Genomic DNA, 12,865 nt, shown 5'->3' with positions numbered 1-12,865 from the left:
TTATTTTTCAAGGTTTTTTTCTTGTTTTCTTGGAGTTTTTCCTTGGTTTTTGCAATTTTATTCCTCGTTTCTTGGGAGTTTTCATTTTTTTTTTTTTAGACTTAATTCCTTGATTTTGTTTTTTTTCCCCCTTGTTTAGGGGTATTTTTTACTTTTTTTGGAATTTTTCCAATTTTTAAGTTAGTCTAGAGGTTTTTTTTCCTTGTTCATTTTTTGGTTTTTTTTTTCCTTTTTTATTTTTTTTTTTTTTTTAATTTTTAATTATTGTTGTTGTTGATGTTGGCTTTTTTCCTTGGTTTTGAGTTTTTTTTCCCTTGCTTTTTGCTTTTTTCCCTTTTTTTGGAGGATTCTTCCCTGTTTTTTGGGATTTTTCGTTGCTTTTGGATTTTTTCCTTGTTTTTTCAGGTTTTTTCCATGTCATGGAGGTTTTTTCCTTTAGATTTTGTGGTTTTTTCCTTGCCTTGGAGTTTTTTTCCCTTGTTTTATCAATTTTTCCCCACTTTTCCTCACTGCCCTTTTTACCTCCCAGCCCCAGGTCAGTAAATCCTGGATCTGCCAAATTCCTCCCTCTGCTGGGGGATTCATCCTCTACCTCCATTCAAAAAAAACCTCTTTATTTAAATAAAACTCCCCTTTAGGACGTGCATTAATTTTATTTTTTTAATTAAAAAATGTACATTTCTAATAGAACCCTTTACCTTTATCTGGGTATTTAATCCCCAATTTTAAACCTGGATAAAACCAGGAAATTTGGAATTCCTTCTCTTTCTTTTTGCTGGAAATAAACTGAATTTCTGTGGGGTTTTTTGCCACAATCTCCTGTGATTTATTTGTTTAATTCTCTTTATTCCAGGCCACTGATGCTCGCAGAGCTTTCCCTTGCTGGGACGAGCCCGCAATTAAAGCAACTTTTGATATTTCTTTGGTGGTTCCCAAAGACAGAGTAGCTTTGTCAAATATGGTGAGTTTGCATGGACCAATTTAATTAAAATATTTAATTAAAAAATAAATATTTATTTTTGTTTTAAAATATTTAATTATATTCTAAATATTATTTAGATATAATGTAATATATTAAATTATATATTATATTTATATATAAATATAAAAATTAAATATTTATTTTGTTTTAAAATATTTAATTATATTCTAAATAGTATTTTGATATTATATAATATAATAAATTATATATTATATTTATATTTTTATATAAATATAATTATTTATATTTAATTATATTCTAAATAAATACATTATTTTACGTAATTTTAATGTATTGTTGATATACTTATATATTTTACATAAATATATCTATTTATTTATAAATTTAAATATATATTTTGATTAAAATTTTGATAATGCTGTTGATAATTAATAATTTGCCTTGATAACAGCTGGGAGTACAATCTGCAAGAAATGGGGGAGAGAAACACAAAATTGGATTTCAGCACAAAAACCTCGGCAGGTTTGGACAAACCTGGTGGTTTTAGAAACTAAAAATTGAATTAATTTTCTGTGCTGCTTGATTAAGAGAGTCTGGGGAAAAAAGGGGGTGAAATCCATAAAGAAATCCTAAAAATTCTATTTTTGGAGGGTTTTTTCCCTTGTTTTGGGGGGGTTTTCTCTTGTTTTTAGGGGGTTTTGGGTAAAAAACCCCAACATTTGGGTAAAAACCCCAAAATTTGGGTGAAAAAACCCAACATTTGTGTAAAAATTCAACATTTGGGTAAAACCCGTCAACATTTGGGTAAAAACCCCAACATTAGAGTCAAAAACCCTCAACATTTGGACAAAAACCCAACGTTTGGGTAAAAAAAGCCAACATTTGGGTAAAAAGCCCAACATTTTTGTAAAAAACCCAACATTTGGGTAAAAACTCCAACATTTGGGTAAAACCGCCAACATTTAGATAAAAACCACAACATTTGTGTAAAAAACCCCAACATTTGGGTAAAAACCCTCAACTTTTGGGTAAAAACCCAACATTTGTGTAAAAATCCTCAATATTTGGGTAAAAACCTTCAACTTTTGGGTGAAAACACCAACATTCGGATAAACTTCCCCAACGTTTTTGTAAAAACCCCAACATTTGGGTAAAAAAACGCAACATATGGATAAACCTCCCAACATTTGGGTAAAAACCCTCAATATTTGGGTAAAAAACCCAATCTTTGTGTAAAAACCCTCAACATTTGTTTAAAAAACCCAACATTTGGGTAAAAAATGCAACATTTGGATAAACCTCCCCAAGGTTTGGGTAAAAACCCCAACATTTGTGTAAAAAGCACAATATTTGTGTAAAAATCTCCAATGTTTGGGTAAACCCCCCAATGTTTGGGTAAAAACCACTCAACATTTCTGTAAAAAACCCAACATTCGGATAAACCTCCCCAACATTTGTGTAGAAACCCCAACGTTTTTGTAAAAACTCCAACATTTGGGTAAAAACCCCAACATTTTTGTAAAAACCCTCAATATTTGGGTCAAACCCGCAACATTTGGATAAAAAACCCCAACATTTGGGTAAAACCCCCAACATTTGGGTTAAAAACACCCAATATTTGGGTAAAAACCCCAACATTTGAGTAAAACCCTTCAACATTTTTGTAAAAACCCCCAATATTTGGGTAAAAAGCCCCCAATATTTGCGTAAACAACCCAACATTTGTGTAAAAAATCCAACATTTGTGTAAAATCCCCCACATTTTTGTAAAAACCCTCAACATTTGGGTAAAAACTCCAACAATTGAATAAAAAAACCAACATTTGGTTAAAAGACCCCCAATATTTGGGTAAAAACCACAATATTTGGGTAAAAACCCCAACGTTTTTGTAAAAACTCCAACATTTGGGTAAAAACCCCAACATTCGGATAAACCTCCCCAATGTTTGTGTAAAAACCCCCAACATTTCGGTAAAAATCCCCAACATTTGGGTAAAAACCCTCAACATTTGTGTAAAAACCCCAACATTTGGTAAAAACCCCCAACATTTGGGTAAAAAACCCAATTTTTGTGTAAAACCCCTCAACATTTGGATAAAAAACCCAACATTTGGGTAAAAAATGCAACATTTGGATAAACCTCCCCAACGTTTGGGTAAAAACCCCAACAGTTTTGTAAAAACTCCAACATTTGGGTAAAAACTCAACATTTGGATAAACCTCCCCAATGTTTGTGTAAAAACCCCCAACATTTGGGTAAAAAACCCAACATTTGGGTAAACCCCCCAATGTTTGGGTAAAAACCCCCAACATTTGGGTAAAAAAACCCAACATTTGGGTAAAATCCCCAATTTTTGTGTAAAACCCCTCAACATTTGTTTAAAAACCCCAACATTTGGTTAAAAAACGCAACATTTGGATAAACCTCCCCAACGTTTGGGTAAAAACCCCCAACATTTAGGTAAAAATACCCAACATTTGTGTAAAAACCCCCAACTTTTGGTAAAAAACCGCCAACATTTGTGTAAAACCCCAACACATGGGTAACAAAATCATCTTTTAGACCCCCAAACCTCTCTCTCTGCCCCACCCAACCCCGAATTTCCCTCCCCGCAGAACGTGGTGGAGCGGCGGCCGTACCCCGACGACGAGAGCCTGGTGGAGGTGAAGTTCGCGCGGTCGCCCGTCATGTCCACGTACCTGGTGGCCTTCGTGGTGGGCGAGTACGACTTCGTGGAGGCGCGGTCGCAGGACGGCGTCCTGGTGCGCGTCTACACGCCCGTGGGCAAGGCCGAGCAGGGAAAGTTTGCCCTCGAGGTAAATATGAGTCTGGTTTGGGGTTGGGTTGCTCAAATACGTGAGTTTTGGGGTTTTTTGAGGGTTTTTTTTGGGGTTCTTTCTTGGTATTTTGGGGGTTGTAGATGTGCATTGGGTCCTGGTGCACATCTGCAGACCCGTGGGCAAGGCTGAGCAGGGCAAGTTCGCCCTCGAGGTAAATCCCACTTGGGTATGGGGTCAGGTTGATCAAATATGTGAGTTTTGGGGTTTTTTGGGGGTTTTTTTGGGGTTCTTTCTTGGTTTTTTGTGGACAAGATGCACACGGTGTCCTGGTGCGGGTCTACACGCCCGTGGGCAAGGCCGAGCAGGGAAAGTTCGCCCTCGAGGTAAATCCCACTTGGGGTTGGGGTTGAGTTGCTCAGATCTGTGAGTTTTGGGGTTTTTTGGGGGTTTTTTTGGGGGTTCTTTTTGGGTTCTTTCTTGGTTTTTTGGGGGTTGTAGATGTGCATTGGGTCCTGGTGCACATCTGCAGACCCATGGGCAAGGCCGAGCAGGGAAAGTTCGCCCTCGAGGTAAATCCCACTTGGGTATGGGGTCAGGTTGATCAAATCTGTGAGTTTTGGGGTTTTTTGGGGATTTTTTTTGGTTCTTTCTTCGTTATTTGGGAGTTGTATATGCATGTGAGGTCTTGGTGCACGTCTACAGACCCGTGGCCAAGGCTGAGCAGGGCAAGTTCACCCTGCAGGTAAATCTCAGTTGGTTTAGGGGTCAGGTCACTCAGATCTGTGAGTTTTAGGGGTTTTTGTAGGGGTTTTTTTGGGGTTCTTTCTTGGTTTTTTGTGGACAAGATGCACACGGTGTCCTGGTGCGGGTCTACACGCCCGTGGGCAAGGCCGAGCAGGGAAAGTTCGCCCTCGAGGTAAATCCCACTTGGGTTTGGGGTTTGGTCACTCGGATCTCTGAGTTTTGGGGTTTTTTTTGGTTTTTTGGGGGTTTTTTTTGGTTATTTGGGTGTTGTATACGCGTGTGAGGTCTTGGTGCACGTCTACAGACCTGTGGGCCAAGGCTGAGCAGGGAAAGTTCGCCCTCGAGGTAAATATGAGTCAGGTTTGGGGTTGGGTTGCTCAAATACGTGAGTTTTGGCGTTTTTTGGGGGTTTTTTTGGGTTCTTTCTTGGTATTTTGGGGGTTGTAGGAGTGCATTGGGTCCTGGTGCACATCTGCAGACCCGTGGGCAAGGCCAAGCAGGGCAAGTTCGCCCTTGAGGTAAATATGAGTCAGGTTTGGGGTCAGGTTGATCAAATATGTGAGTTTTGGGGTTTTTTGGGGGTTTTTTTGGGGTTCTTTCTTGATTTTTTGTGGACAAGATGCACACGGTGTCCTGGTGCGGGTCTACACGCCCATGGGCAAGGCCAAGCAGGGAAAGTTCGCCCTCGAGGTAAATCTGAGTCCAGTTTGGGGTCAAGTTCCTCAAATCTGTGAGTTTTGGGGGGTTTTGGGGGTTTCTTTTGGGTTCTTTTCTTGGTTTTTGTGGGTTGTATATGCGTGTGAGGTCTTGGTGCACGTCTACAAACCCATGGGTGAGGCTGAGCAGGGCAAGTTCACCCTCGAGGTAAATCTCAGTTGGTTTAGGGGTCAGGTCACTCAGATCTGTGAGTTTTAGGGGTTTTTGTAGGGGTTTTTTTGGGGTTCTTTCTTGGTTTTTTGTGGACAAGATGCACGCGGTGTCCTGGTGCGGGTCTACACGCCCGTGGGCAAGGCCGAGCAGGGAAAGTTCGCCCTCGAGGTAAATCCCAGTTGGGTTTGGGGTTGAGTTGATCATATCTGTCAGTTTTGGGTTTTTTGGGGGGTTTTTGGGGGGCTTTTTTGGGGTTTCTTTTTGGTTTTTTGTGGGTTGTAGACACACACAGTGTCCTGGTGCGGGTCTACAGCCCTGTGGCCAAGGCTGAGCAGGGCAAATTCACCCTGGAGGTAAATCTGAGTTGGTTTTGGGGTCAGGTTGATCAAATATGTGAGTTTTGGGGTTTTTTTGGTTTTTTATTTTATTCTTTTTGGGTTCTTTCTTGGTTATTTGGGTGTTGTATACGCGTGTGAGGTCTTGGTGCACGTCTACAGACCTGTGGCCAGGGCTGATCAGGGCAAGTTCGCCCTGGAGGTAAATCTGAGTCCAGTTTGGGGTTTGGTCACTCAGTTCTGTGACTTTTGGGTTTTTTGGGGCGTTTTTTTGGGTTCTTTCTTGGTTTTTTGGTGGTTATGTATGTGGGTGAGGTCTTGGTGCACGTCTACAGACTTGTGGGTGAGGCCAAACAGGGAACGTTCACCCTTGAGGTAAATCCCAGTTAGGTTTGGGGTTTGGTCACTTGGATCTGTGAGGTTTGGGGTTTTTTGGGGGGATTTTTTTGGGTTTTTTTTGGGTTCTTTCTTGGTTTGTTGGGGTTTGCAGACGCACATGGTGTCCTGGTGCGGGTCTACACCCCTGTGGGTGAGGCTGAGCAGGGCAAGTTCACTGTGGAGGGAAATGTCAGTTGGTTTTGGGGTCAGGTTGCTCAAATATGTGAGTTTTGGAGGTGTTTTGTTGGGTTTTGGGGTATTTTCTTGTTTTTTTGGTGAGTCGTTTTGGTTGGTTTTTGTGGTTTTTTTTTTTTTTTTTTTTTTTTTTTTTTTTTTTTTTTTGCCAGGCAGGGCAAAGTTTGCCCTGGAAATAAATCTGCTCAGTCAGGTTTGGGATTTCATTACTCAAATCTGTGAGTTTTGAGATCTGGTTACTCACGTAAATCTGTGAGTTTTGGGGTTTTTTCACGGTTTTTTGGGTTTTTTTTCTCATTTTTTGGGGGGTTGTAGATGCTCATGGGGTCTTGGTGCCCATCTACAACCCCGTGGGCAAAGCCAAGCAGGGGAAGTTCTCCCTGGAGGTAAATTTCCTAATTTTGGTCTTAAATTCTTAGTTTCAGTCCTAAATTCTAAGTTCCAATTGTAATTTCCTAGTTTCAGTCATAATTTCTTAGTTTCAGACCTAATTTCTTATTTTCAGTCGTATTTTATTACTTTCAGGCTTAGTTTCTTAGTTCCAGTCATATTTTATTAGTTTCAGACCTAATTTCTTAGTTTCAGCCATAATTTCCTAATTTCAATAATAATTTCCTATTTTCAGTCCTAATTTCAATCATAATGTCTTAGTTTTAGTCCTGATTTCTTAGTTTGGGTAATCAATTCTTAGTTTCAGTCAGAATTTCCTAATTTCAATCATAATTTCCAATTTTCAGTCCTAATTTCAATCCTAAATTCTTAGTTTCAATCCTCAATTCTTAGTTTCAGTCCTGATTTCTTACTTTGGGTAATCAATTCTTAGTTTCAATCATAATTTTCCTCGTTTCAGTCAGAATTTCCTCATTTCAATCATAATTTCTCAGTTTAATTCACAATGTCCCGAGGGTTTCCCAGTTCCAGGTTTAACAGAACATTTCTCCTCTGTTTTTTTCCAGGTTGCTGCTAAAACTCTGCCTTTTTATAAGGATTACTTCAATGTTCCTTACCCTCTTCCTAAAATTGATCTCATAGCTATTGCAGACTTTGCTGCTGGTAAAGTAACTCACTTTATTGCTGAAATTGTATTTTATTTCAATTTTTTTTTATTTTTTTTTTAAATACAAAAAAAAAATAAATTAAAGTAAAACCTTTGGGAAGAGGCGTGGATCAATATCAATAAACCTTTGTATTTATTTTATAAAGGTGCCATGGAGAACTGGGGCCTTGTTACTTATAGGTATGATGTTAAAATCCTGTCTTTCCCCCTCTTTGTTCACTAATTAATTCTTGCAGTTAATTGGATTCATTTGGAGGCAGCTCTTTCATTGTTGGGTTTCATTCCCAAACCAGCCAGAGCCGATATTTTGGATTTTTTTATTTTGCTTTGGATGATTTTGGTGGTGCTGTCACAGCTCAGGAAGGCAAAAATCAGCCACTGGCTGAGGGGTTTTAATTGATAAAAACTTCTGAGGGTTTTTAATTGATAAAAACTTCTTGGCCCCTTTTTTCCTCCCCAAAATAAAATTTCCTGACGCAACTGGGAGAGTTTTATTTGACCTCACAGGTAAATTTGGCAGCCACAGAGTTAAAGGTGTGGAGGTGGGAAAATCAAAAATATTAACTCGCCTTCCTTTGCAGTTTGATTTGATTTTTTTTTTTTTTTTTATCCTTCTTCTGATCCAGCTTTTTGCACTTTTGCTTGATGTTAATTCATTTTCTGTGCTGGATTTCCCTGAATTTTGAACAACTCATAAACTTTGGACTTGAAACCATTAAATAATTTGGGATTTCTTCTGCTCAGCTTTGAATTCAGCCTTAAAAAACCTAAACAAATTCCAGCTCAGGTTTCAAATCTTTCCCTGTATTGAAATTCTGATGAAATTTGATATATTATTCCTTATGGGGGAAAAAAAATAGAAATATATTCATTCTGGAGGAGAATTTTTGGGCTGGAGCTGGGAATTTTTGCCCCTTTTGGGGCCCTGCAGGCACCATCCTTGGGGAGGTTTTTCCCTGGAATTTCAGCTTTCCAGAGGTCCCTGAGCAGGTGGAGAAATTGATGTTGGAAGAGCCAAAATTCCTTTGGGAATTTGAGAGGAGCAGGATCTGCTCCCACCCCAAAGCACAGAGGGAACTCAACTTCCAAAAATCACCTAAAGGGAGCATTTTGATAAATAAAATAATAAATTTTTTCATCCTTCTACCTGTTTTTTGGGGGTTTTGGTGTTTTTTTTTTTCCACTTCTTGCATGCCATAAAACAATTCCTGCTCCAGCTCTGGAACTCACCTTGAGCATTTCACAGCTACATCAAAATAGATTTTTGGGAATTTGGGGGATTATTTTTTCTCCTCACTTTTTTTAGCTTGTTTAGGTAATTTCACCTCCTTTAATTGTGTTTTTTTTCTCTCCTGGGGTTATCCCCCGCTCTGAGCTGTGTTTTCTCTCCCCCCAGGGAGACGGCTCTGCTCATCGACCCCAAGAACTCCTGTTCCTCGTCCCGCCAGTGGGTGGCGCTGGTGGTGGGGCACGAACTGGCCCACCAGTGGTTTGGGAACCTCGTCACCATGGTACTGACCCCCAAAAATAACAGTTTTTATTTAAAATTTGTCTTTGTTCTGCACAAAATCCTTGTTTGGGTGACCCTAAACAGCAGCACGTTGTGTTAAAATAATTAATGTAATATTTGAGTGGTGGTTTATGGTACTGAACCCCCAAAAATAACAGTTTTTATTTAAAATTTGTCTTTGTTCTGCACAAAATCCCTGTTTGGGTGCCCTTCTGTAGCAACATGTTGTGTTAAAATAGTTAATTTAATATTTAAGTGGTGGTTTATGGTACCTAAACCTTCAAAATCCTATTTTTTATTTAAATTTTGTCTTTGTTCTGCACAAAATCCCTGTTTGGGTGACCCTAAACAGCAGCGTGCCATGTTAAAATAGTTAATTTAATATTTGAATGATGGTTTATGGTACCTAAACCTTCAAAATCCCATTTTTTATTTAAATTTTGTCCTTCTTCTGTCCAAAATCTGTGTTTGGGTGCCACTCCATAGCAGCATGCCATGTTAAAATAGTTAATTTAATATTTAAGTGGTGGTTTATGGTACTGACCCAAAATAACAGTTTTTATTTAAATTTTGTCTTTGTTCTGTACAAAATCCCTGTTTGGGTGACCCTAAATAGCAGCACACCGTGTTAAAATAATTAATTTAATATTTGAATGATGGTTTATGGGACCTAAACCTTCAAAATCCCATTTTTTTATTTAATTCTGCTTCCTGTCTTGCCCAAAATTGTGTTTTGGTGACCCTAAATAGCAGCACACCGTGTTAAAATAATTAATGTAATATTTAATTGGTGGTTTATGGTACTTGTCCATTCAAAATCCCAGTTTTTGTTTAATTCTGCTTCTTGTCCTGTCCAAAATCTGTGTTTGGGTGCCCTTAAACAGCAGCACACTGTGATAAAATAATTAATTTAATATTTAAATGCTGTTTTATGGTACCTAAACCCTTCAAAATCCCAGTTTTTATTTATTTCTGCTTCCTGTCCTGCCCAAAATCTGTTTGGGTGCCCCTAAACAGCAGCACCCTCCAAAATCCCATTTTTAATTTAAATTTGAAATCCATAAAGAAATTCCATTGGTAAATTGAATGATTTGCCATTATTATCTTTAATTTATTCCATTACTTCATTATTTACCAAATTTATTGATAAAAACCTGGATTTTCAGAGCTTTTGGTAACAAAATACTTCAGTTTTCTCTGGGAATTTGACCTGACTTTGCTTTTCCCAAATCCCTGCGAGGGGATCCTTGAAAATCCAAATATTCCACAGGAGTGGAGTTTCTTGGGTTGTAAAAATCTCACCAGGATTGGGTGAAAAAAATCATGTTTTGGAGCTCCAAAACTGCCTTGATCTGACTTTTGAGCTGTTAAAATTAGGACTTGGCTGGAGAAAAAAATGAAATACTAATTTTAACCTAAACTATTATATCGATATAATTCTATTCATGTAATTGTAATAAATATTATTCTGATTGGCACTGAAAAATCATGTTTTGGAGCCCCAAAACTGCCTTAATCTGACTTTTGAGCTGTTAAAATTACGAATAGCTGGAGAAAAAAAATGAAATATTAATTTTAACCTAAACAATTATATCGATATAATTCTATTTATGTAATTATAAAAAATATTATTCTGATTGGCACCAAACCAAGCTTCAAACTCACCTTGGACTGAACAAATCCCTTGAAATTTTATCCTTTATCTCTCTTTTTTTATTATTTTTGTGCAGGAATGGTGGACTCACCTGTGGCTGAACGAGGGCTTTGCCTCGTGGATCGAGTACCTGTGTGTGGATCACTGTTTCCCCGAGTACGACATCTGGACCCAGTTTGTGTCTGCAGACTACACACGGGCCCAGGAGCTCGATGCCTTAGACAACAGCCACCCCATCGAGGTCAAGCCTTTTTTTTTTTCCCCTTCTTTTCCCTGTAAATAAAAAGGGAATTTTGGGGTTGTCACTGAGCAAAGCACAATCCGGAATTGGGACTGTGGGTTCTGCTCTCCTTGAGAGGTTTTACCCCTAAAAAACTCCCTTGGAATTCCTAAAAATCTAATTCCTAGAGATCTGTTATCCCTTGGGATTCTAATTCCTAAAAATTCTAATGTTTTAAGAAATATTTGGTGAAATCAATTTAGGGCAATGCCCTTTCCCCAGCAGAGAATTTCAGAGTGATTTACTCCCTGAGCGTGTCTCTCTCACCATCCCTGGATTAAACAATCCCCAGTGAGTTTTATTTATTTTGGAAAGGAAAGAATTGACTGAACATCCCCAAATTTATCTGATCCAGCCCCATTTCCCACCCTTTTATTTTTCCCTTTTCCCTGCAATAAAAAAGGGAATTTTGGGGTTGTCACTGAGCAAAGCACAATCCGGAATTGCGGCTTCGCTCTCTGGGTTCTGCTCTCCTGGAGGGGTTTTACCCCCAAAAAACTCCTTTGGAATTCCTAAAAATCTAATTCCTAGACATCTGTTATCCCTTGGGATTCTAATTCATAATAATTCAAATGTTTTAAGAAATATTTGGTGAAATCAATTTAGGGCAATGCCCTTTCCCCAGCAGAGAATTTCAGAGCGATTTACTCCCTGAGCGTGTCTCTCTCACCATCCCTGGATTAAACAATCCCCAGTGGGTTTTATTTATTTTGGGAAGAAAAGAATTGACTGAACATCCCCAAATTTATCTGATCCAGCCCCGTTTCCCACCCTTTTATTTTTCCCTTTTCCCTGCAATAAAAAAGGGAATTTTGGGGTTGTCACTGAGCAAAGCACAATCCGGAATTGCAGCTGTGGGTTCTGCTCTCCTTGAGAGGTTTTACCCCTAAAAAACTCCTTTGGAATTCCTAAAAATCTAATTCCTAGAGATCTGTTATCCCTTGGGATTCTAATTCCTAAGAATTCTAATGTTTTAAGAAATATTTGGTGAAATCAATTTAGGGCAATGCCCTTTCCCCAGCAGAGAATTTCACAATGATTTACTCCCTGAGCGTGTCTTGCTCACCATCCCTGGATTAAACAATCCCCAGTGGGTTTTATTAATTTTGGAAAGGAAGGGATTGACTGAAGATCCCCAAATTTATCTGACCCAGCCCCATTTCCCACCCTTTTATTTTTCTCTTTTCCCTGCAATAAAAAAGGGAATTTTGGGGTTGTCACTGAGCAAAGCACAATCCGGAATTGCAGCTGTGGGTTCTGCTCTCCTGGAGGGGTTTTACCCCTAAAAAACTCCCTTGGAATTCCTAAAAATCTAATTCCTAGAGATCTGTTATCCCTTGGGATTCTAATTCATAATAATTCTAATGTTTTAAGAAATATTTGGTGAAATCAATTTAGGGCAATGCCCTTTCCCCAGCAGGGATTGCAGTGATTTACTCCCTGAGCGTGTCTTGCTCACCATCCCTGGATTAAACAATCCCCACTGGGTTTTATTTATTTTGGGAAGGAAGGGATTGACTGAAAATGCCCAAATTTATCTGATCCAGCCCCAAAATATAACCCAAAGCATGTTTGATTTCCAAAGCAGCCCCAGCCCAGCCACAGCTCTGGGGGATTTTCCTTCTCTGGGGGCAGAGATTCCTCTCAGGTCCCAGGAATCCTCTTGGATTCTTGGGGAGAAAGAATCCTTTGGATTTTCACCTCTAAAACTGATTTTCCCTCACATTTTCAAGCCTAAAACTGGCATTTCCCTCAGATTTTCACTTGTAAAACTGATTTTTCTTGCAGATTTTCACCTATAAAACTGACACTTTCCTGCACATTTTCACCTCTCAAACTGACATTTTTTTGCTGATTTTCACTTATAAAACTGATTTTTGTTCAGATTTTCACCTCTAGAAGTGACATTTTTTCTCAGATTTTCACTTGTAAAACTGATTTTCTTTTAGATTTTCACCTCTAAAACTGATTTTTCCTGCAGATTTTCACCTCTAAAACTGATTTTCACTCAGATTTTCACCTCTAAAAGTGACAGTTTTTCTCAGATTTTCCCCTCTAAAACTGATTTTCCTTCATATTTTCACCTCTAAAACTGATTTTTCCTGTAATTTTCACCTC

General features: G+C 38.6%; 1 protein-coding gene across 1 annotated transcript in view; it reads left to right on the top strand.

The window, feature by feature from the left end:
- The window catches only part of NPEPPS (aminopeptidase puromycin sensitive), a 63,888-nt gene that overhangs the window by 30,193 nt on the left and 20,830 nt on the right, over positions 1-12,865 (top strand). The window contains exons 5-10 of the mRNA XM_083877447.1: positions 854-961; positions 3,560-3,760; positions 7,203-7,299; positions 7,450-7,483; positions 8,700-8,814; positions 10,544-10,708. Of these exons, the coding sequence (XP_083733573.1) occupies positions 854-961; positions 3,560-3,760; positions 7,203-7,299; positions 7,450-7,483; positions 8,700-8,814; positions 10,544-10,708 (720 nt within the window). The remainder of the gene's footprint in view (positions 1-853; positions 962-3,559; positions 3,761-7,202; positions 7,300-7,449; positions 7,484-8,699; positions 8,815-10,543; positions 10,709-12,865) is intronic.

The sequence above is a fragment of the Zosterops lateralis genome (assembly GCF_965231275.1).
Source record: "Zosterops lateralis genome assembly, chromosome: 24".
In the NCBI taxonomy this organism is placed as follows: Eukaryota; Metazoa; Chordata; class Aves; order Passeriformes; family Zosteropidae; genus Zosterops; species Zosterops lateralis.
The sequence above is the reverse complement of the archived record's forward strand: the minus strand, read 5'-3'. Positions and strand labels throughout refer to the sequence as shown.